Source organism: Lasiodiplodia theobromae, assembly GCF_012971845.1.
Source record: "Lasiodiplodia theobromae strain AM2As chromosome Unknown scaffold_9, whole genome shotgun sequence".
Classification (NCBI taxonomy): Eukaryota; Fungi; Ascomycota; class Dothideomycetes; order Botryosphaeriales; family Botryosphaeriaceae; genus Lasiodiplodia; species Lasiodiplodia theobromae.
The window spans coordinates 169,438-195,619 of NW_023336585.1; the positions used below are offsets into that span (position 1 = coordinate 169,438).

A 26,182-nucleotide genomic window follows, 5' to 3' on the forward strand; every position below is an offset into this window, starting at 1 on the left:
AGGAAAAAGGCAAAGGAAAAAGGCAAGGCATAAGGAAAGGAAATGTAAGGAAGTGTAAGGCAAGAGGCAAACCGGGGCTGGGCTCGTTTGCCCCTGTTCAATGCAATATTTTCTTTTTTTTTCTCCCTAACTTACCTTCTTTCTATCATTTGTGTGGTTGTGGCTGTGGCTGAGATGTGCGCGGTTGCCCTATCTGTGTGTCAGAGAGTTCACGGTTTATGGGGGGTGGGAACTTTGTTTGAGGAAGAGGAGGAGGAATAAGAAGAAGGGAGAGGAAGAGGAAGAGAAGGATAAGATGAAAACGTCACCTGATCATCAAGTGCAGCGATTGCACTCAGAACCGCAACTATCGCGACAACCGTTGCGCCAAGTCACCACCAAGGACCTGGCCTTTACGTCAAAGTTGGAATTTCAACTACCTAGCAACGATCGCCCCCAGCCCCTAACAAAGCAAGTCATTACAACGCTCTCCTCGATTAAAATCCTCCAAGCATACCTCCACCAGGAGGTCCCCGCAGGGAGTCTGCCTCCTTTGATAATTGCTGACCGACTGACTGAAAAGCAGTAAAATGACAGCAGATCTCAAAAGAACAGAAAACAAAAGGAAACGCCAACACCCGATCACGTTCCACCTACCACCCCACCACGTTGCTTAGATACAGGAACCCTCGAGAGACAAACAAACATTAGACGCAATGCAATCCCCGCTTTCATTTCATTATCGTCCATCCATCCATCCATCCATCCATCCATCCATCCAGTGTGGGGAGGAGGGGAAGAAGAAGCCCATATACACAAATTATTATTCCCGTCCTCAAAAAAAAAAGAAACCCTTCTCCGCCCTTCTCAATGCAAACGCGAACCTCCCCAATGTGTGTGATAACCTCTTTTTACCTTTCCCTTTCCCAACCACGACGACGACAACAACAACAGCAATGGTTCCAATTATTATACGAAGTGAATACGCAACGACGTAACGAAGAAAGAAGGGGAAGGCAGGCAGGATTAAAAGAAAGAGCAGCACGAGACGAGACGAGACGAGACGAAACGATAGACGTCAAACGCACACAACAAGAAGAAAGCGCAACGACAACAACAACAACCAAAACAGCAGAACACCTGAAAAGGAGAAGGAGAAGGGAGAGAAAGAGGTCCATCCGTTCGTTTGGTTGTTGTCAAAATGATGATACTCTTCTACTTCTGTCTTTCTTCCTGCTGCTCTGCTTCGCGCGTGTGCGCGCGCTGCTGCTGCTCTCTCTTCATCGCTCATGCTGATGCTGCTGCTGCTGCTTCCTGCCGCTGCCGCTGCCTTTCCTTCCAACGATCCTATTTAACCAAGTTCCCTTTATCCAGTAGTTTGTCCCAAAAAAAAAAAGCCCCCCACCATCCCCCCAAGAGAAAACAAAAGCCAACAAAAACCCCCACCAAAAAAAAAAAAGGTAAATTCTGCTTCCGACTGGGATGATAGTTCATCTATCATCCACTCAAAAGCAACAGAAGCAGAAAGAAGAGGGGAAGAAGAAGAAAAAAAGGAAGAAAAAAGGCACAAAGACAAAGCACCTCCCTTTCTTTCCAGGCTTCTCCAACCCAACATCAAGAAGAAAAAGGTAAGAGAAGAAAAAGACCATACCCAGAGGGAAAAACAAATATTAAGACCCCCCTGTATGAACGATGCTGATAGGATGTGTGGTCATCGTAGACGAAGATAAAATAACCAAATAGAAGAGAGAAAAAAAAGGAAACTCGTAGCACTTCTATTCCCACATGAGTTTGATTGAATTCCAAAAGCACGCTCGAAAGTTCGCGGAAACAAGAAGAACAAGAAGAGGCGGATGAGGCGGAGGATGAGGATGAGGAGGAGGAAAATGAACATAGAGAGTTTGAATTAAGGCCTCTTCTTGAGGAAACCACCAATCGGTGCCTCTCTCGGCGGCCGACTGCTGCTACTACTATCGAATCGGTGTCCGAAATTACGCGACACGGTGATGAGAGAGGTCGAGGATAGGTGGATCGCCACCAACCATGCGCAGAGAATGTTGGCGATGTGGTGGAGGAGGTAGGCGTAGGTGACACCGTAGATGGCGGCGTAGCCAGCCAGGCTGAAAAGGAGGATGTTGGTGAAGTAGCGGAACCTGTTTGCCGAACGTCAACGCTGTGAGCCAGCCCGCAAGACCAGCAATGAACACATACCTGTTGGTCACCCTGGGCACCATCCGGCCGGTACTCAGGGTCTCAACCAGAAGGATGAAAGGCATGATGGAGAGGATGTTGTGGTGGGAGGAGAATGGTGTCAACCAATGAACGGCCAGGTTGCGAACCCAGACGACTAGGACGGGGATGTTGATTGGCAGGATCCAGATCATTAGCACTAAGATAGTTTGGCAGTAATTAAAGAAGTTGTAGTTGGCTTCCGAGTGCTGTAGTAGGTCAGTGCTTCCGTTCACGTGAACCTTTAGGGAAAAAGAACATACCGTCTCCCTTGCAATCCTAAGAGATCTCGTCGTCGTTGCAATGTGAACAACGCAAAGAACCATGTACGCAAAGTGGTACGGGATAGCGGTCGAAACCATCAAAAGGAGGACGCCGGTGGTGATTACACGCTGCTTCGTCGAACTAACCGCAAACGCCGTCGGAGACCGTCTAATAGCGATCAGCCCTGAAGTCTCTCTGCACGGATCATCCGAATCGTACCTTCCCTCATCGCACCGTAGTGCGGGTCTCACCCAAGTGTAAACCAGCCCAAAGACATGAAGGATGATGAGAGTAACGTAGTTGATCGCAACGCAGACGCCGGTGCACATCAGGCCGAACAGCGGAACAAGAAACCAGAAAAAGGTGTCCTGCGAGCCGAGCAAAAGATCGTTCTTGGTGAAGTCTGATGGGGTTTCAGTAGCATTGCCATTGCGGGACGGGAACCAATGCGAACCATGGGATGATGACGAAGATTGACTAGCGCTTGCAAGAGACAAGCCGCAGAATGTAAGAGCAAGGAAGAGCACGGGGATAGATGAGCGAAGACATTGGTTCATGCTTTCAGCAAAACTCATGAAAATGCCTGGAAGAACAGTCAGTAGAGCTTCTTTGTTTTTGGTTGTCCAGCCATACCTGTCTCGTCATAGACCTTGAACTGCTTCCTCAGGACCAAGGCTACTGCCACCAGAGGCAGCGTCGCAAAAACGGTCCGGTACCGCATCCAGAGTTTACCTAGGCTGCCGAAAAAGTCGACATTCAAGTCAACCTTCACTGATGCCTCGCAAGTAGGGTCAGTCCAAAGTTGAAGAGAGAGGCCATTGAGCTCGCTCATAGACTTGTTACGCTTGAAAGACGGTGGCATGTACGGCGCGACTCCGTGGAGGTTGATGTCAGCTTCCTTTGCATTGACGTAGAATTTTGATTCATAGACCTCCTGGATGTACTGCCGCAATAGCGGAGCGAAAAGCTCTCCTCCATGGCCACAACCCTTGGCATTGGGGTTGATGTTCAGCTTGTAAGCCAACAGGCTGGAGTGGAGGGCCGGAACTTTTATGTCCATGACCATTGGCCGTTTCGCGGGCAATTTCACATGGAGCCCGTTGGTCAAGAGCTTGCGGAGTCCCATTTTGGTCTTGATGAGAGCTTCAGACCGCGCACTGAACTCTGCCAAAACCCAGCCATTGGTATGCTCGACCGCTTTATCCACGACCGCCACGAATTGGTGATCAGCAAGATCTTCCAAATCGTACTGGAGATATGAGAACGGCTGCACTTTGTCAAAGGGGAATTGAGAGGTCTTGGTCGACGCTGGGAGCTGGATCACGTCGCTCGCTGCGTTCTTGCACGCAAGGCGCGTAGATCCAGAACTGTCTCCGGAAAGATCCATATCCATCGAAAAAATCGCAGCCGACTGCCCTGCCTGCAGAGGGAACACGCTGCAGAAAAGAACCTCCAGCTTGCCATTTTCTCCGGTTGCATCAATTTTTTGGTCCGTCATGAGGGTGAATTTCCTTCCCTCTGGAGCACCCTGGGGAGGGACGGGGAGAAGATAGGCCTTTGGCTTCCGCTGCTGTCCGAATGATCGCAGAACAAGGCGTTCTCCCTGGGAAATGATGGAATTCGAGTTATCCTCCAACGTTAAAAGGGTTCTGGGATCCTTGTGCGGCAGAGTTTTTTCGGCAATGTCCTCGAGCCCGGTCAAGAAAAACTTCTTAAAGCTCCGCATTCTTTCTGCTCGGGGGACTGTCTGCGTGGGACGTGAAACGTCGACAACATCATACAAAGCGCGTATGACGCTCTTCCGGAACTGGTCGCACCACGTAATCGCCAAGTGATCCATTCCTGTCCACACATGCGGAATCGACGCCGTAAAGACTGTGAATCCGTGGGTCTCCGGGACCAGTGAAGCAATACTTGCGTAGTCCGAAGGCACCACAGTATCTAAACCTCCTCCAGCAATCGAAATGAGTGTAACGTGCCATAGCGGATTGTCATTGGCCCAACGTTGCGAGTATGCCTGGCGCCAGTAATCGTTGATGTTCTTGTAGGTGCTGACGATGTCCGAATCGAACGAAACCGGAGGCCTGGCGTGCGGAGCGGATAATGTGAGAATGGTGTTCACCGAGTTCGCCTGGTAATTCGGCATGGTGAGCATCGTCCGTGCCACGATACCGCCCATTGAGTGCCCAACAATGATAACCGAGCTCGGATCCGGAAAGTCGGAGCTCCGCATCGACCGCGACGGGTTATGGTACAAGGAGAGAATGTACGCCACGGCATCATTCAGGTATTCGGCCTGGTCCAGAAGCGTTTGTCCGTGGAATGCTGTGATATCTTCGTTGAAATCGACCGAGAAGAAGTCCAATGCTCGTTTTCCGTCGGCGAGGGCGTCGGGGTCGTTCTGGATGTGGTCGTGGTAGTAGTAGGCAGCCTCTGCAGCTAGGGACCGGACCTGCTTGTAGCTGCCCGCATTGCCGGGGATGAAGAGTACGGGCACTCCCTTGACCTACAATTCGTCAGCTCCAACCTGGCATTGCACCTCAAACACGCCTACCCTGGTGTCCTCATCGATTCCTCCTTCCCTGTACATGTACAACGAGTATTTGCTGGCGAAGCGAGTGTGCTCGGTGTCGAAATCCTCGTACTTGACAAAGGCGGCCCACATGCGAGACATATCACAGCCCTTGGGGTCCAATTGGCGGGTGAAAAACGACTGGACGATGCCGAAGAGCACGACGAAGGCGGCGACGGTGACGGCGAAGGTCAGGGTGGAGATGGACCACGGGTTCCGCCATCGCGAGCGGCGGCGGGCGTAGCCCTCGGCCATGTCGTCAGGTATTATGTCCTTGTCCAGCATCTTGCGCTGGAGGTCCTTCTCGGGGACGGGTTGGGCTTCGGACCAGACGCGCGACTTTGTCAGAGAAGCGCGGGCTACAGTCTCATTATTCCGGCGGCGCTCCTTGGCCACGCCGTCGGTCGAGGTGCGAGGTGTGTAGGTGGTCAGGTCGTCGAGGCGCTTATCGCCATGCTCGGGCGAGCGCGACGCAGGAGCTGGCGGAGCTGGGGCGTCCGGAATGGCGCTGCTGTCGTCGTCCTCGTCGGTCGCAGAGCCAGACGACCGTCTCCTCATTTAAGCAGGTCGTGGTGTCGCAGCGATCGCCCGGGGAGCCAAGAGGGACGGGCGCTCAGCGTGAAGATGGGGACCGGAATCGGCGGTGCGGGTTTTTGGGGGACGACTCGCAGGACTCTGGGGAAAACGAGTGGCAGCTCTCTGGCTCGGCCAGTCTCCGGGGCACAAGACGGTCGGAGGGTCGCTCGTGGGACTGGGTCGCGGCCGGAGGTGGAGGAGGTCTGTTCGTGCCTTCTGAGCAGCGAGCGCGTAGGGACGGCCCAGCTGCGGTGCTTGCGGTGCGGAGCCCGTGCGAAGGGAAATGCGCGCGACAAGCTCCAATCGCAGCACGGCTGGACGTCCTGACGACTTGCCTGCTCAGGTCGACGACTGGCGCGGCTTTAGCCCGGGTCGCGCGGCTCCCTCAAGGCGCGCATGCCCCGTTTCAGCGCTCCTTTTCCGCCCGCAAACAGCCTGCTGCCCGGCCGCCTCCGCTGCGAGAGAGGCCAGCCAAATTAGACCGGCCACAATCTCCGGCCATCTCGAAGCCCCCTACCACCACTCGCTCGCGCACGCGGCCAAGCAGAGGCCACCCGCAGAGTGATATTTTTGCGCCGGCCCACCGCCCACCGCCCCTAGGCCGGGCGGCCGTAGGGGATGGATGAACAAGCTCGCCATCGCGCATCATGCCCGCAGCGCGCCAACCGTGGGTGTCGCTCCCCCGCGACGCCTGCTGCGCGTGTGACAATGCATCTGCCCATCGCGATCGGTGCGCCTGCGTGTCACCCACCTGCCGCAGAAGGGAGCACACGGCCGCAGCACCCCGCGCCGTTGAGCCATGATACATACGGCCGCCGCTGCTGTCTCGCAAAACTGGAGTTGCACGGCGACGGTGATGCAGGACAAGAAAATACGCGTGGCCCCCCAAGCCGCCAGCGCTGCACGAATCCTGGTCGCTTCCGATCATCATTATTTTTATCCCGGTCGCCATCCCGGTCGATCTCCTCGAAATTATTGAGCTGGGATGCTACCTCCTGTGTCCTTCCAGCCTCTCCGCTTTCCCTTGCTCACTCACATATCCTGCGCCAGAGGCCCGACCTTGACCGTGGGGTTCAGCTTCTCCAGCTGCCGCCGCTCCCGCTCCTTCTCGCGCTCCCTCTTCGCAGTCTGCACCCGGATCTTCTCGAACCGTGCTTTGGCACCGTGTTTGATGCGCGTGATCATGTCCTGCGCCCGGCCCTTGGTCGTGTTCTCTTGCGTCAACTGGTGGTCCTTGTCCCGCCGCTTGTTGAGGAACTCGAGCTGCGCCTCTGATGCCGGCTTCTTGCGCCAGGGTGCCCACTTGTCGATGAACACCAAGGGGAAGGTTTCCCCTGCGAACGTGTCGGCACTGTGAATCGCGTGCTCTAGCGTATCCGCCTCAGCGATGACCAGCGGCTTGTAGAATGGAACCGAACCATTCCTTCGTTGCCACTGAGGCATGGGTTTGGTATGCTTGACGATGAAAAGTCCCTCATCATTCCGCTCCACGAGAAGATAGCCGCTTTGATTGCATGTGAGCATGAAGCGGTCTTCGCCAACGCAAACCCACGCGTAATTGCTAATCTTCCGTACGATGCGATCTTCAGAAGTATCGTCAAGCAAGTCGTGGATAGAGCTGTACTCTGTGAATGTGACGGTACTTCTTATCTCGGTCGGGCCAGATGGTGTGCCCGGCCGGATCTGGGAAAGCTCTTGCTCGCGAAGCTTTTCTACCTCCTTGCGCTCCTTAATCTTCTTGGCATCATCCGCAGAAGCTTGGTCCAGCACGACGTCGGGATCCAGCCCCAGTAGAGTAGGCGTGGTGATGATTCCCGTTTCAAGCGTCGCAACCATGTCTATGATGTGGCAGTTCTCCTTGCCGGAATGCAGACGCATCCCTCTGCCAATCATCTGGATGAGCAAGTTCCGCGATCTCGTCGGCCTGGCCAGAATGACGCAGTCGATATTCGGAATATCAGTGCCCTCGGTGAAGACTCCGCAATTCAAGAGCACCGGATACTCCCGCCGCTTGAAGGCATCAATGCGTTCGGCTCGGATTTTATTGGGAGTGTCGCCGGTGACGAATCTTGCGTCAAAGCCGTGCCTGCGGAAAGTTGCCGTCAAATCTGACAAATGTGCCAAGTCAACGCAGAATACCAGAGTAGAATGCCTATCGCTGGCTTTCGCTAGCCATGAACGGACCGTGATCTCGTTCGTCTCGTTCGTGTTGATCGCTTCGGACAGGGAGGCGGTGTGGAAGTCACCATTAGCCCCGAGCTTGACTTTGGAAATGTCGGCCTTGGAGGCAACTGTAGTGAAGATTACGTCGGACAGCCATTTGTCTTCAATCATCTGGACATAATCCTTGTGATAGACAACGTGGTCAATAACGGCACCCAGCTTCTTTCCATCGAATCTTGAAAAGGTCGCTGAAACTCCGACCAGAGCAGTGCTAGATTCTGTCTTGTGCCTCAGCCCGAACCATTCCAGGGCTTCCAAGTACTGCCTAGCCACAATGTGGTGGGCTTCGTCGACCAGAACGAGCTTGAACCTTTTCGGGTCGAACTTTTCAATTCGATCACTAGACATAATGCTCTGGACCGAGGCTACAGTGATGTCGGCTGCGCCTGAAGCATGGACATTGCCCATCTCAATATCAACCGTCTTCTCCGGGTAGGCATTTATGCAGTGGCGAGCGGCTTGTTCGACCAGCTCTCGGCGGTGGGCTAGAATGAGTGTCTGCGTCGCATCGTCGTTCGGAGGCGGGACCCGGTCAATCAGCTGGGTGAAAATGACCTGCGCATCATCAGCGACGCTCTATTGGAGCCCGGCGCCAGCGCTTACCGTCTTCCCACTTCCGGTCGCCAACGAGACTCCGAGTCGCTTATGACCTTTCTCTAGATAAGAGAGGACGCTCTGAATGCATTCCTCCTGGTAATCGCGCAACTGTATCCCGGATCTCGTTATCGGCGGCGGCGGCGGCGCAGGCGAGTCTGAGACCGGAGGTTCGTCGGCGGGCACAGCGCGGGCTGCAGTCGTGGCATGGCGGATGCCAATGAGCCTGTTCCAGGACCGGAGCCCGTAGACGATACCTCTCAACGCATGGCGCGAAGTGCGGAGCATGGGATGTGGTTTCGAGGGAGTACTGAGAGAGATGGAAGTTCCGCGTCGCGTCGCGCTGACGTTGGCCTGCGGGAAGACGCGCCACTGCCGGCGCCTGCCGATCAACCTTCTCCCAGGGCCGCAATCCTCCAGCCCCTCAAACTGTAATCTCAACTACAGTTGAATCACTTCATGTACAATCACTGCTTGGCCTGATCAGCGCGCATACAATGTGTAATGTGGCACTGGCCGCCGCGCATAACACCGGAGATTGCACTGCAAGCCGACACTCAACAATACCTCAACAAGCATGCCATCTCTACTAAGCTTGCAGACAAAGCGCGAAGATAATAGCAACCTGATAAGAACAGAGATCTCCCAAAGATGAGTCTGCAGAAGGTGACAGACAGCTTGGACCACTGAGGTCCGCAGACGCCTGATAAGACGCTACTGATCATCATAGCTGGTCGGTCTTCTGCGCTGAGGTTTTGCATGGCATCAAAACTCCTAAATGGAGCCTATCTGGGCTTGTCTAGAAGGGCCTCCTCGCCTCTATTTCCGGCTTGTAGCGCTCATGGGAATCTTCTTTGTAGGACCGTTTCCGAAGCCCTCTGCCGATTTGTCGGCTTTTCGGTACATCACCATGAGTGCTGGAGCTGCCACCTATCTCCGAAGGTAACCCTGGACGCAATAATGAGGGGTTTTCGTATCGAGATATACGAAAAGGGATGCTATACTCCACGTGGATAGGCATCAGGTCTTGTGTCCCTTCATTAAGCATTCACGCATTCACTGGAATTCGAATCGCAAACCACGCCACTCGCTCGCCCCTTCATCAAGAAGCTCAAGACATGATGCTTAGCAGGAAGCTTGAGCGTGCCAAGACTGACGATGCGGAGAAGGCGAGGGGGATCGACCCGAATGCGGTGTCATGTCGTCATGTTGCAGGCCGCTAAGTGCATTACACAGCGAATCGGTAAGGTTGTAAGGGTGGACGCATACAAGAGCAATTGGTGTCGCTCGACGGCGGCAGCACAATTATATCCCAAGCAATTCATTCCGGATATTCCTCCTCGTTATCCTTCTTCCGTCTACCCAAACGACACCATGAAATACTTCGCGCTTGCCTCGATACTTTCCCTCGTCTATGGCCAAGTCACCTACCAGGACGCTTCAAGTACCATCCTCCGCACGGACAACGGGACATATGGACCGCCTTTAGAGGAGTTCCATTACTACTATGACCAATGGCCCATCGGCCTTGCCGTCTCAAGCACGGGCAGGCTATTCGTCTGCTACACGCGCGGCGAATACGCCTACACTCTCGGAGAAGCAGTGAACAAAACCGCAGAAGCCCCATACCCATCCGCCGAGCTGAACCTCCCCGTCTCCGCCCTCAACACGAGCTACAACGGCATCCCCTTCGGCAGCGCCGATTCCAGCGGCCTCATCAGCGTGCAGGCGCTGTACATCACGCCCAAAACCGCCACCCGCGACGAGACCCTCTGGGCCCTCGACACGGGTCGGCCGTCCATCACAAACTCCCAAGGCGCAGTCACCGTGCCCTACGCCCAACCGGGCGGCCCGAAGCTGGTCGCCATATCCCTCGCCAACGACTCCATCTACGAGACCTACACTTTCCCCGCCGACGTCCACTACCCGGACAGCTACATGAACGACGTACGCTTCGACCTGCGCCCCAACACCACCTCCTCCTCCGGCGGCAAGGGCGTCGCCTACATCGTCGACTCCAGCGACGAAGGGCGCCCCGGCTTCATCGTCCTCGACCTCGGCACGGGGCAGTCCTGGCGACGCCTGACGCAAGACCCGTCCGTCCTGCGCGTCGACAGCGACGTGCCGAGCTACCACGGTCAGCCCTTCTACCAGCGCAGCCCCGGCGGCCGCCAACCGCTCGGGCACCTCCGCGAGGGGCTCGACGGGCTCCAGATCTCGCCCGACGGGCAGACCATCTACTACTCGCCCCTGACCGGAAACTACCTCTACTCCGTCCCGGCGGCCAACCTCCTGCGGCGCGACGCGCTGGCCGAGCGCGCGGCCAAGAACGCGGTGTCGAACCTCGGCCAGCGCGGCGGCAACGCCAACGGCTTCGAGGGCGACTCGAACGGGCTGGTCTACCAGCTGGTCCCGGAGCACAACGCCGTGTACTACTTCGACCCGCGCGACCTGCAGACGCACGCCTTCGTGCGGGATCCGCGCATACTCTGGCCCGACTCGGCGAGCGTGGGCGAGGACGGGTGGTTGTACGTCAACGTGAATCAGCTGATGTTCCAGCCGGCGTGGAATGGTGGGCGGGATGGGAGGGTGCATCCCGGGGTGGTGTTGAGGGCGAAGGTGCCGGAGGGGGGGAGGAAGATTATGGGGGTGTATTGAGAGTTGGTAGTTCACTTGTTGCATGCATGGGAAAGGATTGATTGCTGAGGAGGCAAAAAGTCATGATGGAATTTCTTTTTGAAGATGGGCTATCTGATGGATTTTAGGCCAGGCGGCGGCGCTTGCGGCTTCCCAAGTACTGGACCTCCTCCTCATCCTTCTCCTTCTCCTTCTCCTTCTCGTCCAGCGAGATAACGGGGAGCTCGTCTTGTTCGGGAGGCGTGTAGTTGGGAGAGGTCGGCACGTAGATTGGAGAGGCCGGCAGCTGAGGAGAGGGCGGCGTGTAGATGGGAGAGGCCGGCAACTCAGGAGAAGAAGGTGGTGTGTAGATGGGAGAGGTCGGCTCCGAGGATTGAGGAGATTCATCGCCGACATCGTTGTTGTTGCTGCCTTTGGTTCGTTCGTAATAGGCAGTCTTGAATTCCTCGATATGCTCCTTGATCTTGTCGTGGCAGTCCAACAACTCTGCCATCAGCTTCTCGTACAGGTCCTGGATTGATGCTCAGTGAACTGCGTGCAGAGTATATATAGGAGCAAATTTACCTCGGAAACGGGGTGCGCAACGCGCTCTCCGAGGAAAGCATTGTGCCCAGCGGCGTCGCCGAGATCGGACAAGTCCTCCGCGAGGCGGCGTCCGTACTTGATGATTTCTTCAGCTGAGAGTATGGGCATGGTGGGCAGAGGAGGAGTAAGGAAATGGCGGAAATGGCGGAAGAGCGGCCGCGGAGCAGAAGAGGCAGAGTATATGTACCCTCCGCTAAACAATGCTCCCTATTGTGAACAATAGCGCTATTATGAATGCTTTGGGTGGGCGCCTGCCTAGTTGCCTTGGCACGTGAAACCGTCTACTATTGTGTGGGTGATCCTACATTTATTGGACATTCTTGGGGAGGTGAAGCTATTGTCCGGACACAAATGTAAGCTTTTAAAATTTTACAAATACGTCCGGACGATAGCTTCAACGACCCACGCAAGGTCGATAATATATTTTTGGCAAAATAGTGCAAAAGATGACCGTGTGGTGAATGCGGTGAATACTGATATACTTGCTACCATGGATTCAAGCTGAGCCGTCTCGGAAAGGAACAAATGCTACATAAGCACCAGGAATAGTAGCAAGCCGTAGCAAGCCCGCAGCTTTAGGAAATCAAAGCATGCTTGCTAGCCCGCTCGCCGATTCCCAATCAAAGGTGCCTTTTCTGGCTGTGTCTGATTGATTCCATCACTTTGCCGTGATAACACAGAACCGCCGGGCACCTTCCTGTAGCAGCTCACCTGCTTGCAGCCGTGGACCCTTTCGATGCAGACCATGCCCGTGCGCGCGTGCTTCCCTACCATCCAAGCCCATTTTATACCCAGACCTTCCGAGCCGCACCACCCATCTTCCTTCCTCCACCTCCGCCACCCATGACCGAGGAACCTGCAAGTACGTTTCCTCAGCCCCAACAGCGTCTCAAAACCCTCTCTTACCTTGCTGACAACCCACAGGCGAGGACCCAACAGCTCAACCCACCATCACCATGGCATCATCCACGCCGGCCTCCGACGAGACGGCGGCCCACAAGCGCACCATCCTCTTCCTCAACTTCTCCGAGGACACCATCGAAGACATAGAAAAATTCGAACTCCCTAAATACCTCAAGAGCCGCGCGCGCGTCCTCTGCGCCACCAACCCGGCCACCGCCTACGCCCACCTCGGCGCGGCCGTCAAGCCGTCCGCCATCCTGATCGCCGATGCCGCCCTCACCAACAATTTCGCGCTGAAGGAACAGCGCGAAGCCGGTGTGTACGGCAGCTACAGGCCGCCCAAGACCAAGGAGGAAGAGATGAAGCAGTACGGCGCTTTCCTCGCGTACCTCAACACGTACGTCCGCAGCGGCGGCGGCACCGTCGTCTTCTGCAAGAAGTTCAGCGGCGATTCGAGCCTGCCACACATGGAAGACGTCTTCAGCACGGCCTTCGGTCTGCCGTGGAAGGCCTTCTGCTACCACCGGTCGACGTTTATGCTGCGAGTTGAGAACATGCGCCGTCTGTCTTTGGCGGCCGACCTGGCGCCGCAGTACAGCGTCAAGGCCGTGCACCTCATGGACGTCGAGGAGAAAGACCGACTGTATGTACCGCGGAGCGATAGCTACATTGAGAGCTTCGTCTTTGCTCCGGAGCCCGTCGACCAGAACGAGACGCCTGTGGCGTGGGCCGACGTGGGCGAAGGTATGGTTGGATATATTGGCGACGTGAACTCGGAGGATGGGAGCAAGAGGGTACTGCTGGCGATGTGCGGACTCTAGTACATGACAAGATTTCGAGATTTCCCAGGTACGACTGGTTGGGCGTCAAGGTTGCGGATTGCTGAGTTACAGTGCCTTTGGGGTTCTCAGGCCGGTATGCGCAATCGAACGAACCATGCTTGAGCAGGCCGTGCGCACCATTGGATCGTGCCGATCGTAGATATGGTCCTCCAAGAGCATTCTCTGATAAAGTGCCTGCTGCTCAGTCATTCAGCGCCGAGAAAGCCCGTTCTCGTGCACGACCCAGCCATTGAGGAGCGCGCAAGTCTCCTAGCTGTCCGACCCTGAGGCTTTCCTACTATGTGCCACTGACCACTTACCTCCAACTATGCCCAAATTGTCCCTCTCGAGTATTTCCGACCCATTGAATCGTGTCACCGGGTTTTGAGAACAACGGGTGCGGAAGGTTCGCGGAGCTAGGATGCTAGGCTTGAGCTTTCATCAACGGCCATGGTGACCCGGGCAAGCTGTAATATCAGCATCGCGTTAGCCTTGTTCTCTTGATGAAAAGCAACGTGGCGACTTGCCAAATTCTTGTCGCTGCAGAATCGCAGGCTCTTGAGGGCGTGTGCAAAATCGGAATAGGAGAATACAGAGTTAGGTTGCTCCAAGCCCCTGGAAAATGTGGACGCGCTGAGAGGTGACAGGGGCTCAAGGAAATTAACAGCGATTTTTTCGAATGCTGCGAAGCTCGCAAACCCTCCTCCTGTGCCGGAACGATTTAGAGGGTCCAAGCTAGGTAGCAATGGCCTAGGGGACCAAAGTAAGCAGGACAAGAGCGAACGGCGCAAAAGTTTAGCGACCAAAGAATGAGCAGAGCGGCGGCTCTACTACTTGCGAAAAAGTTTTGGGTTGTGGCTATTGCTGCGAGGTTGTGATTGTCCAGTGGATCCTGCCTGTCTCTGCCCCTGTCACAACCTTTCCAATTGCGCTTTTCTCAGAGGTCCTAGTCGAGGAGGCGAGAAGACGTGGACGGCAGGGTGATTTGATTCGACTGCCGTGCGGCCTCGGTTTGTTCCGAGAGCCTATTGGCACCAGCCGTCATGATTGCTCGAATTTGATCGCTCGCAGAAACGCTTCCGCGCAAAGTTTTGGTTCTCACGCTCCATCCTTGGTTCCAGGCATAGATGGGCTCACAATCGATGTTCCCCAAATGCTCTCGACGTGTCTAAGAGGTGGTTTGAGGAAGAGAATGCTGCACGAGTCTGCCTTTGAATTGGGTCATTAGGCAAATTGGCGGTAGGCGGCTGGGCGCGGCGACGGATACAACGGATACAACGGTGTTGGCGTCTGACCACGAACTGCACAGTCCCGATCAGCAGCAGCCCAACCAGCGATGTTCGATTCAAGCTGTGGGCGCATCGAAACAGTGGATCGACTTGACTAAGTGGGGCGGATTGGTAGTGCTCATTGAGGTAGTCTGGAATCAAAGTGGTCAAATTCGAGCGACGAAGGAGCATCGGGAGCAGATGAAAATGGACAATGCGGGCATGACGTTGTCATCTGGACTGCAGGAAGGAAGTCACAAGAGAGAAGGAGCCGACGGAAGAGATGGCGGTAGTCGCGGCAACGACTAATCCGAGAGGAGCAAGGCTCCCGCCGTTTCATTCAGGCACCAGCTGCCCTGCCCACGCCACACACTCACCCACTCAGTCTCGGATCATCTATAGTTCTTCATTGCCGATTAATACCACTGATCTACACAAGCATTGCCCATATTCATGCCCTAACTCTCCACCCGGGAGAAAGCTCACTCGCTCGCCTTCACCGCAGGACCGTCATCCAATCCAGGCCACTCGGTCGGCATTACTCCCGGCGTATTTACAGTGCTGAGCGCAACCACTCCCGATATTCGGCTGGGATCCTTCCTCCCGAGGCGGGAATTAGCCCTCCATCCGAGCCGGGAAGTTGCTGTAAGGGAAATCCATCACCCCCAGCGGTCCACGCCTTCCACCTCGCCATGCCCTCTTCGATCTCTGGGTTCCCTTCCATTCGCAATGTCTCCCCCGCTATCCCCGGGCATTCTTGACTCACAAAATCTATGTACAAGTCCATTTCTCGAAAGCATCCCGTACTCCGAAGCTCATCAAGGACAAGCCACCACCAGGATGCGCGCCGAGCATTGCCGTCTTCGTCGAGCACGAGAGAAGTGTCGCCCGTCATGAAGCAGTACTCGAGGATGAGCTTCCGGAGGCAGTGTCTGTTCCTCAGCAGAAAGCTGAACAGCTCTAAGTCGGTGAACTGGATGTCGTAGAGATGTAACCTCCGCAGCTGCTTGAAAGTAAGGTTTCGTAGCAGGTAGCCGCTAGACGCCATCATTTGGTGATGGATGAAGTTCAAGTACAATTCCTGCAACGACTTACTTCCACACCTGAGAATGTCGTTTAGTCCTGTGTACCTGGACAATGTACCATCAACCTCTTCCAACGCTTCAGGAACTAGCCGAAGGACTTTTAGATTTGAAACAAGTCCTTTCAGCCGGGCCATATCAAGACCATTCGTCAGAAAAACTGCTGACGACATTCCTTCTCCGCCATTGCAACAACCCTCATGGAGTCTGTTGCCCGGAAATACAGAGAATTCGGATATCTCTTTAAGCCTTTTCGTTTCTTCGAGGGTCCGAAGAATCAAAGAGAGTTCCCGAAATGGCAATCCTAACGGGTTAGGATGGAAACAAGTCACGCCGTTTACCTGCCCAGCTGCAAGCCTGGCTCTCCACTCTTGCCAGCTCAACCTTCTGTTTTGCCACTAGAAAGTATTAGCTTTCTAAGGCATTACCTTGGATTATCGGAGCAAACTTACTTCGTCGAGGCTGCGGCCAGAGTTTGCCAGTTCCAGAATTGCTGGTAACTCACCTACCAAGTTCATCCAACCTACTCTCGGAAGGAGCTCTTGTAGAGGAATGAGACCTGCTACTTCAGGGATTTTCTTTTCCCATTCCCTCATGTTCCACGAACGTGTTGGTAACAGATATGGTTTGTCAGGGCGATAATCGTCGTTAGGAGCCAGGCTAGTTACGATGATGCGGTCGACTTTCCACCCTGCCATAAGGGCTTTCCGCAGAGCATGGATGGCTCGGTTTGTTCTCTGGTTGTGGATGTGTTGCTGAGCAAGTGGTTGAAACCATCTAAAGAAACCTGTTGCGGCTTCCATCCCTCGGTTGGTACTCAAAGCAACGTCCCCGCCGCATTCCTTGGTAGCGGTTTCATACCACTGTCTGCTTCTTTCAGAGTCAACGATGTGGCCGTGGTGGTTTGGATTGTCACGCAAACAATTTGGTGGATGCTGAGAGATCAAATGCCAAAAGCAGTCGAAATTGAGGAGATCTGGATTGAATGTGCTTATATCGAATACCAGTTCCTTTGCGTGATCTCGGAACTTAGGATGGCTGGTAACCCGCTCGAAAGCGTCGATGTCGCGCGGATGGTGAGAAAGGTAAACACGGTCAAATAAGAATCTGCATATATCATCAACTGATTAACTCTGCTGACGCCTCGAGGGGAAGCATACCTGGCGGCCGTTACCCCAAAGACGCGGGAAACATATCGCACGTTGTGGAGATCCTTTTTCTCCACGAACTCGCAAACTGCATCTCGAAGCTCGACTGGAAGGTTTGACAACGTTGTCATACTTGAAGATCTCGATTTGCCTGGGATCATGATCAGTACGTTTTGAATATGCCATGGGAAAGCTTGGCTAACTCATGGCGAATGAGGTCAATACCTGGGTGCTCACTGATAATGGACTTCTGAAATGTGCGTTTTCCTTCTGGACAACAGAAAACGATTAAGCCTCTATGTCAAAGGACTATGAGATTCAGATGTGAGTCTCTCTACGGAATCCGCACGCTTTTAAATATTCCATCGCATCCATGATAGTTCTGGGAATCGCCCCTAGCTCTAAACCAAAGGATACTTCCACCAGATTTCCGGTGAACTTGATTGCAGAGCACCCACCAAGGCCCCCACGAAGCGCGCAAGGAGTCCATGACACGCTTGCCTTGCGAAGGAAATTCGATCCCGACTGGTACACCTAACGAGCGCGGCTGCATCCTTGGCGCCATTGCCACAGCCTATCAATTTTTGACACAGAAGCGCGGAAGCGGTTATTGCCGCACTACGAAGCTGCATCGCGTCTCAAGCGCGGAAAGCAAGGCGCCTTCACTCCATCCTCTAGCATCTTCTGAGGCTTTGTCTGTCAATCAATCGAGCAATGTGCGTGTACCTGTCGTGTGACATGTGCGTCTTGCTCACGTCCCTTCGAGAAGCATGTATAAGACATGTAGCACCAGGAAGATGCAGGGGCGCGTTGTCAATCCGGACGCTGCCGAGGGTCGAGCAAAACATCCCCGGTCACGATATCTTGCGTCCGATCTGCGTAACCTTTGCGGCATCTTTGTGATGCTTCTTACCTCACCGCGAGATATTTCTCCAAGGTTCCAGATCTTGGGCATCAAGACACGCCAGGGATTTTGCCTGCACTTGCATGGTGTACACAAGGTGACGTTTTCTGCAGTTTAACAGGGCCCGCGATCCTTGCACATGATCGACACACGTCTTTGCAAGGAAGTTTCACCGGGTATCCCTGATAATCAGCGCCTGCTCCGTGGTTCAATTGCTTGGATCCGGACACCAGGCCACTGACAGAAGGCGATAGTAAGTGTTACACCACACACGCTGGTAAACCCGAGTTAACTCCTGCCAAATGCCTGTATTACCTGACGTTCGTGGACTACCGTGAAGCTATGTCTAACTGTACGAAGGCTAACGTTGAAGGTCTAACACACTGGTAGCCTGCTAATTTCAGGACTTTCCTTCTTTTTGAATATAACAAAAAGCTGCGAGGGGCAATATGTTGGTAGTTGTATGACGTGGGATCACAAACAACTCACCCGCCCGTTCAATGCTCAAGCAGCAGCATTCACCTGTCCGAGATCCCAACAAACGATGAACGATCACATTTTGTTTGTTGGGCTCTTTTTCGCGATCTGACCGCCACATCCTTTGGCAGCTGACGGGCCGCATTTGCTTGACGACCCCCGGTAAGGAGGCTGGTATTAGCGCACTTGCTGTGCCGCAGTGGCAATTTGACGGCACTCAATGCACGACCTGCAGGTAAGCCAGCAGCTTTCTGTCCCAGATAGAGATAGCGTGAAACTGCACGAATGCCTTATACCGTGTGGTTCGCACTTCGTCCGTCACATCGAGGCTTCCCTTCGAAGGGACGCCGAGGGGTGCTTCGTTGCCCCCCGCTCATCTCCCTATGGCAGACAAGGTAGCGACCGCCACTTCCTCAATGCTGGAACAGCTGAAAGCCGCACCTAATAAGCTGACATAGCTCTGAAGTGAAAGCCACCAGAAGCTCGCAACTTCTTCCCCTTTCGATACGCTGCCTGCAGATGACCAAGGGAGGTCATCGCCGCCACCGAGTGTATGGTATTTGCCTGACCAACAAACATGCATGAATATGCGCTCACGTACTCGCGATTCGCATTCACATAGCCTTAGTTCGGCCCGAGGAGGCGGCCAATTAACTTGGAAACAAGGCACTTCGTCTTGAATTCGTGCAGATAACGTTCGAGATTTACCGGCACATCAGAAAGCGCGTGCTGACCGCCTCCTCTGCAACCAGGGCTTTCCCGAGCCTCTGAATGCAAGAGGTCCCCCCACAGAAACCCCCCACGGGAAGTTTAATGGCTGCATATTACTTATGACGCAGCTTCTAATTAGACGATTTGATTTCACAGGTATCCACTAGTTGATATGCCTGTTGCAAGTCTCTAATGCTTCGTTATTCAGCTACCTTTGAAGAATCAATCTGACTTCGTTGTTCACGATTGGAATCTTCGGATTCATGACCTACAGCTTTCTGCGAATTCGGACCAGCGGATTTATCATGGGAAACTGCCAACCTGCAGCATCCCAGCATCTTGATGTATGCTTCCGCCGGGCCGTGTGCCCCGCCCAATGGTAAAACACCCAGAATCGCTTAATTACGCACTGAGCGACGCCGATTGGCCGGCAAATCATGTGGCGGATCGGCTTCGCGCTTAGGAGCCGCAGCAGGCGACCTTTGAGTTGACTATAGCAAATGCACGATGGCTGCACTGCCATCTCATTCCCTCGTGGAGAGGCCCAATCGACTTTTTGTCAGGCCACATTGGACCAGAAGCGCCCCCTCACGAAAAGCGACGGCCCGGCGATCTGGAAATCGATGCCTCCAGCTCGATCATACACCCGCCATCGATGCTCGCAATTAGTGCAACCGCCCTTAGGCCCTAAGTCTCCGTGCCTCTGACTGATAGAGTGCCAATGCCATGTGCCCTTGTCTCCCGCAGTTCCGAAGTCGGGGGCTCCTCTGCGCTCACTCGACTTCCTCCCCCAATCCTAGTGCCAGTCTACCCGCTCACTTCACTTCCTCGATACCCTAGAACCTAGGATTCTTGCCGCTATGCGGAACTTCTTTCCTATCGTCACTACTCAGTTCTACATATTTGCCAAGATCACCAGGGACTGCATTAGAGGAAGCACTCACCATCCGACAGTTCCGTGGCTTTCTATCACTACGTGTTAGTTCCACCGCATACCATAACTTTCGCTCTCCACCAAAAGCCCACCCGATTCCAAGAAGACTCACGATACTTCTACTCACCGCAACTTTCCGTACCAACCTCACCTGCTGCTGGCAGCGTCACTGTACTTGGCAACCACCATACACCTCCGCATGACCCACTATTCTCGCAAACCTCTGCCGGCGAAATACTTAGGTGCGTTGTACAGTACCTTGAGGTGAGTCACGGCTCGGATTCAGGTTTCCCCTGGTGCTTGCGTCTTGCATGCCAGAAACGCTCATCCACCAACCAACCCACAGTGATTGCCATTGGCACTCCCCCTGCTGCTCATACTCAGCTATTAACTTCAACTTTCAACATCCGGAACGACTTTACCTGCATTGCGGTAGCCATGTCATGCATGGCGAGTTCCAACTTCTGCATCCACTAAAGTGTTTGGGCGCACATACACTCAGGGGCAAAGCGCCCAACTACCGTGATTGAGAGGCGACCCCATTGCAGTGACAATTAGCATGATCAGCAGGATTATGGGACGGCATGGGCTATCTGAAAAAGAGTAGTGAAGTGACTACGGATGTGAAAGCGAAACAGAGACGTATGGCCGCCCGCACAGCGCAAGGCAAATGTTCGGTGTCCATGGCTGCGCAGGCATCCTATCTGCACCCGTTGTCAGCTTGCACGATTTCCATGGCGCAGCTCAGCTCCCACAAACTCCCGCACCGTGCTCATCCCGCGGATTACGCGCCGAGGCCAACAAGGATGATCATGTATGTATGTTGACGAAGACAGCCAGAACCTCCAACGCTAACAAACTTTCCTGCCTGCATCACATACTCGTACCCATACAACACCCACACCACCAGCCAAGACGTACCCTACGGCAAGGGGTTTGCGAGCCGTCATATAGGAGCAGACAGAATGTGCGATCCATTGTCGATGTCCCTCACATCCGTGTGTTGGTGCAGATACTCTGTCGCACGCAAGTGGTCAGTGGCCGTCTTCCAGTAGTAGCCTTTGCCCTCCAGCGAGGTCTAGATCGTACATACACGTTGCCTGCCTCTCAGCCTCACCCCTTTCAGGCAACTGGCCGTGTCGTTCGCCGCCACCTCCGCTCTCCTGTAGCTAGCCGTAAATCCCTGCAAGTTATGCAGAGTTCCAGGTCATGGCAAAACATTGCCTTTCCGGGAGCCTCACGCAGGCCCTTTCAGGCCCCCTACTGCGCCGCAGGCCATGGCTGCCAGCTTCTCCCACCCAAAATAGTGGCATTGGGCGACCATCGTAAAGCGAGCGATTGGTTCACTCGTCCAATGGTAAAGACTCGGAACCAAATCCGAACCCAACGGTTTGGACGATCGGGAAAAGAGATAACGCAGGAAACATGCTCTATCCCCCGTTTCTCCCGCTCGAGAAGCGGGACATGGATGCGGCTCAGGTCTGCCGTCCCGAATGGGGTTTCAACAGTAGCACTCACATTAATCGTACCGACTGCATCCCCTGAGTATTCAGTGATTGCTGGTAGAAAAGTGGTATGGACAACGTAGTGATGCCACACCAGAGGGCGTTGAGCAGATGTGCGCAAACACACGCTCTCTTGTACCTCTATCCTTCATGCTTAGCATTTTCAGGAAGAAATACATAACTAAATCCCGCTTTCAAGACACATATTTCGACAGTGCCAAACAAACACCTTTGGACAATCCACAACAACTGGTCTAACACTACGACAATGCACCTACCGGTCACAGCCTCGAAATGACACACGGTGCTGCTCTCACGCAACTCCTGCGGTGAATATCAAACACACCCAGAACAAAGAGGCACACACACGGCCCTCAATCAACCGCATCCCTTCCCGTCGCCAAAATGACCCCACTCTCTGGCCAAAATACACCGAAGGGCACGGTATGTACTCTCTCCAGTAGCACAAAACACACGCGTAACGCCTGCACCACCACCAGCAGAATCACTTGTTTCTATGTAATACCCGGACGCCCGGCTTTCTCCGTCCTGGCCTCGTTTTTTTTGTCGGGTACTCCCTTGCTTGCTTTCCGCTTTTGTTTTCCACCCCCCTCCTCCTCCCCATCCCTATCCTCTCCACCTCAGACTCTGTCTATCTTCGCAATCCCGCCGGTTTCAATTTTTCCACATCGCGACTCCCGATCAACATCGAATCGAAAACACGTTGGAACAACCCGTGCGAAAAAAAAAAACAGAAATTGTGTATTCCAGCCCAGAAACCAAAACCCAGTCCAGCCCCGACTACTTCCCTGAAATCTATGTATCATATCAAAAGCCAGCCTCTCTACAACGAAAGGGGAAAAAAAAAAGCCATGACGCGACAGTTCGGAAATACACTCATCACGTGTCCGCATACACGCACCGAGAAGACAAAAACAAAGACAGGACAAAATAAAAAAGGAATTGAATTTTAAAGGGCGAGGGGAAGTGGAGGAGCATTATCAGCCACACCCATCATTCAGCCCAGCCCAGCCCACAGCCCAGTCCCAACCCAGCTTCCCATCTACTTTCACTCAATCACTCACTCCACTCACTCACTCCCCCTACAGATCATATCGGCCGTTCCGACCACCCATCATATTCTACCCAGAGAGACCCGCGTACAATCGCTTTGTGTGTGTGTGTTTGAAAAGCCACACCAACCGCCCATCCCGTTTCCCAAAGCCGAGGCTCGAGAGAGTCAAGAAAAAAAAAGGAAAAGGGAGAGAAAAAAGAAGAGGCAACAAAAGAAAAAGGGGGGTGTGGTCAAATGCATATTTTCGTAGTAGAGGTAGTCATCGTTGAAACAGCAGGAAAGGAAAGCTCGAGAAGGCCTATTTCTCTCTCTCTCCCCATTCCCCTTCAAATGCAAGGAATAATGCATTGACCGCCCACATCCCACCCCCCTTTCCCTTCCCGTCAGCATTATCCATGAAAAGAGTTTCCACCCGTCTCCCACTGACGCCTGCCCATGAATGTGCACACAATGTACGAACGCCAGCGCCAGAAGAAGGTCGTTGGTCGTAGCTGCCAGACGGGACAAGACGAGCCGAGCTTGCGTCGCGGTGCGACTTCTCTAGTGCTCTCTCGGGTTTCTCTTGTCCGCTGAGATTTGAAAGTATACTTGACAGGAAAAAAAGCACACAGCGCCTGCCGACGACTCAAGCCAAGTAGCCGAGATCGTTCTCCTCTCCCTCAAGACGCTCCAGGTACTCCTTCTCTAGCAGAATGTCAATGCACTTCTTGATGTCTGCGACCTTGGGCGTGAAGCGAGAGCGGATCTGGTTGATCGTCTCGCCGACGAGTTGCTGGTGCTTCATCTTCTTCCTGGACTTCATGATACGCACAATAGCCGACTAAGAGCAAAGTTAATGAGTGTTCAATACCAACGGAGAATAGTAAACTTACCTGCATGAGGAGCTTCCTGTCCTCCTCGATCGTCTTGTGCGTATCCTCGACCTCCTGCTTCTGCTCACTCTTGATACCGATGTTCAGGTTGACCTTCAGCTTCTTGGTCTTGAAACCGTGGTTGAGGGTGAAGCTTGTCCCAGGCTCAGGCTTAGACCCCTCAGGGCTAATAGTCAACACCTTCGCCTTGAGGAAGACGGCGATGCTGGGATCCATGGTTCCTCTATCAAGCTTCGTTGCCTGCTCAATATCCTCGTAGTTTAGAGTTTCTGAGTCGTTGAAAAGCAACAAGATGGCCATCTGGTAAGTGGAAACCTGGAAGATGGGAGACGCCTTGCTGCCGGGAATCTTAATATAATTAGCGCGCATCTCACCCTTGCACAGCTGCCACAGCCATGTGAGCTTGCGGCCGGAGTGCTTGGAGCCGTAGAAGGAGCCGAAGCGCTCGTAAGTCTTGACGATGACCTGCGGAGGAGCGAATGGGGTGGTTGGAGGGTTGAGCGGCCAGAAACCGGTACCGAGAATGTGGTAGGTAGCATCGATAGCCCCCTTCTTCACGTCGTCGTCGAGGCCGGACATCCACTCCCTATAGGAGGAGTTCAGATCCTTGGAGATCTGCATGTCCTGGAACATACGTTGAAGCTTGTTCGTGTATTCGAAACCGCAGGCATCCTTCAGCTTGGCGATCATGGAAGTTTCAGCATCATCGGAAGCCGAGTTGGTGTTGACCAGACGCTTCGCAAGCATGCGCGAGTAGAACTTCTGGAAGACATCCTTGTCCTCGATGTACTTGAAGATGGTCATGATCTGTGTCAACTGCTTCTCCATGTCATCTTCCTCAGACATCTTGGCACCGGACTTCTTCAGCAGCTGGTCGGTGTACTTGGCTAGAAGCTCAGGCGACTTGGTAGACCCTGACTTGCAGACCTTGTTGCGGTTGACAAACTCCCTGCATGCATTATCCAGCGATCTGACGAACTCCGACTCGCCCGCGAAAGCCTTGTTGACCAGATCCTGGTACTGAGTGTGGACTTCCAGCAGAGCCTCTACATAGACCTTAGGCTCAAGATCATCCGTTGCGACCTTCTCGACCGCAGACAGGCCGGCCTTTCGGACGTGGTTCTCGAAACGGGTCCTAAGAGGGTCGAGGCCTTGGGGAATCCGAGCGAGCAGCTTGTACATCCGTGCCAAATCGTCAATGCGGTCCTGATCCAGAAGAAGCTGGAACTCCTCGCGAAGAGCTTGTGAGTGATCGGCAATCAGAACCGTCTCGCACGTCTTCATGAGGGGAGCCATGATTTCGTCCAGCAGGTACAACGGGACGCGCTCCTTCTCCTCATCCAGGCGTGCCTCGGCCTTCTTCATGTAATCAACAACACTGTTGTCCGCAAGGAAGCGACTCGACTCTTGCTTGTAGTACTCGGCGGTGGCGTTAAGGAACGGCTTCTCGAAGAATTCCTTGTACACATCCAGGGTGGTCTTGGTGCTGTCTGATTCGTCCAGGCCGAGGGACACAAAGGAGTCCACGACACTCTTGATTTGGCTCTGCTCGATCGTCTCTCCATTCCTCTGCTTCTCCACCAGCCGCAGCACGGACTTCATAACGTTCTCCTGCGTAGCCATGAACATGTCCTCCTTCCACCGCACCAGGTGCAACGTGTAGATGTCGTAGATGTTCTTCTTTCCCTCATCCATCTCTCGCTTGACCCAGTGACGGTTCAAGTACCGGAACAGGTGGTTGTTGTACTGACCAGCGGTGGTGTAGCGATTCCATTCTTTAATGTAGAATGTTAGGAGGGCTTCGTCGGCGTGCTCGGTGGACTTCTGGTAGACTTCGGAGAGGTGGACCTTGAGGTACTCGATAAGGTGATGGTAGAGATCTTCACCGAGCAGGTGTGCTTCCTGTGTGTCATTATCGCTAGTCTAAGACAGTGAGCGGATGAGCCGACTTACCTCCTCCCCGGTTGTTGACGCCACCAGCGCCACCGGTGGCCCCGAAGCCTCCGCTACCAACGGCCTTCTGAGCGGTACAGAAGTTGTGAATCGCTGTGTACAGTCCCATGTATGTTTTCATATCAATACCCTCTCGCAGGTCCGTCATGATGCGGTCCACGCCGGCCTGGAGATATGCCCACCTGTAGCGAGGCAAGTCAGCAAGTGTACGGAGGATCGGAGCAGCAACAATACATACGTGCCCGCGGAGTCATCCTTGGTGGGCATGGGCGGCATAGGAGATGGCATTGTGGATGATTTGGGGCGGACTGCCGCTCAGGACAGTCGCAATCGACGCGGTGGAGTAGGAGGGTGGGCGACGCGAACAAGGCGGCCGAGGATAGAGGAGAGGTGGTGTTCTCCTTGCTGCCGAAGCGTTGGCTTCCAGCACGTCAACGCCGACGCTAGAAGGTGCGGTTCGGCGAATGCAAGCACTAAGCTGCGCGTGTCCGGCGGTCCAGCGCAAGTGGTAGCAGGACGCAGCTCGGTAGCGACACGCGGGATCGGGGCGGCTCGCGCAAGATCTTGTCGCAGCGGGCGCAGGGCGGGCGACCGGAAGACCAGGGCGGAGGACTGGTATAGAGCGTCGAGGAAGTCGACGGTGGAAGAGAGGGGGAGGGTGTGGAGGTGAAGTTGTAAGGTGCAAAGCGGCAAGCGGGCTAGGCGTGTCGACTCAACGGCCAAGGTTGCCGCCTACACAGCCCTACCGCCCGCAACCCCAGCTCGCCGCAAACCCCTCCGCCCAAGCCACCGAGCTCCGAGTCACGCGCAGTACAGCATTTCACAATCCGCATCCAGACTACATGGTGCAAGAAACCGTCTTGGCAAACC

The 26,182-nt window shown here is 54.2% G+C and overlaps 6 protein-coding genes across 6 annotated transcripts; 2 read left to right on the top strand and 4 right to left on the bottom strand.

The window, feature by feature from the left end:
• Window positions 1-1,885: 1,885 nt before the first annotated feature.
• Window positions 1,886-5,602, bottom strand: LTHEOB_3450 (PGAP1-like protein; the record flags this gene model as incomplete). Its single annotated transcript, XM_035512375.1, has 6 exons — window positions 1,886-2,132; window positions 2,191-2,417; window positions 2,472-2,640; window positions 2,692-3,055; window positions 3,106-4,978; window positions 5,027-5,602. 6 exons carry the CDS (start codon window positions 5,600-5,602, stop codon window positions 1,886-1,888), a joined length of 3,456 nt encoding a protein of 1,151 aa, XP_035362538.1.
• A 1,050-nt stretch (window positions 5,603-6,652) lies between these two features.
• Window positions 6,653-8,725, bottom strand: LTHEOB_3451 (Dead deah box helicase; the record flags this gene model as incomplete). Its single annotated transcript, XM_035512376.1, has 3 exons — window positions 6,653-7,124; window positions 7,173-8,398; window positions 8,447-8,725. The coding sequence occupies 3 exons, from the start codon at window positions 8,723-8,725 to the stop codon at window positions 6,653-6,655; spliced, it is 1,977 nt and encodes a 658-aa protein (XP_035362539.1).
• Window positions 8,726-9,811: 1,086 nt separating this feature from the next.
• Window positions 9,812-11,095, top strand: LTHEOB_3452 (Major royal jelly protein; the record flags this gene model as incomplete). Its single annotated transcript, XM_035512377.1, has 1 exon — window positions 9,812-11,095. The coding sequence occupies one exon, from the start codon at window positions 9,812-9,814 to the stop codon at window positions 11,093-11,095; it is 1,284 nt and encodes a 427-aa protein (XP_035362540.1).
• Window positions 11,096-11,198: 103 nt separating this feature from the next.
• Window positions 11,199-11,767, bottom strand: LTHEOB_3453 (uncharacterized protein; the record flags this gene model as incomplete). Its single annotated transcript, XM_035512378.1, has 2 exons — window positions 11,199-11,585; window positions 11,639-11,767. The coding sequence occupies 2 exons, from the start codon at window positions 11,765-11,767 to the stop codon at window positions 11,199-11,201; spliced, it is 516 nt and encodes a 171-aa protein (XP_035362541.1).
• A 735-nt stretch (window positions 11,768-12,502) lies between these two features.
• Window positions 12,503-13,383, top strand: LTHEOB_3454 (uncharacterized protein; the record flags this gene model as incomplete). The annotated part of the gene is made up of 2 exons (XM_035512379.1): window positions 12,503-12,521; window positions 12,584-13,383. The coding sequence occupies 2 exons, from the start codon at window positions 12,503-12,505 to the stop codon at window positions 13,381-13,383; spliced, it is 819 nt and encodes a 272-aa protein (XP_035362542.1).
• Window positions 13,384-23,112: 9,729 nt separating this feature from the next.
• LTHEOB_3455 (Cullin protein) lies at window positions 23,113-25,600 on the bottom strand (the record flags this gene model as incomplete). Its single annotated transcript, XM_035512380.1, has 4 exons — window positions 23,113-23,307; window positions 23,360-25,257; window positions 25,313-25,494; window positions 25,551-25,600. The coding sequence occupies 4 exons, from the start codon at window positions 25,598-25,600 to the stop codon at window positions 23,113-23,115; spliced, it is 2,325 nt and encodes a 774-aa protein (XP_035362543.1).
• Window positions 25,601-26,182: the final 582 nt, after the last annotated feature.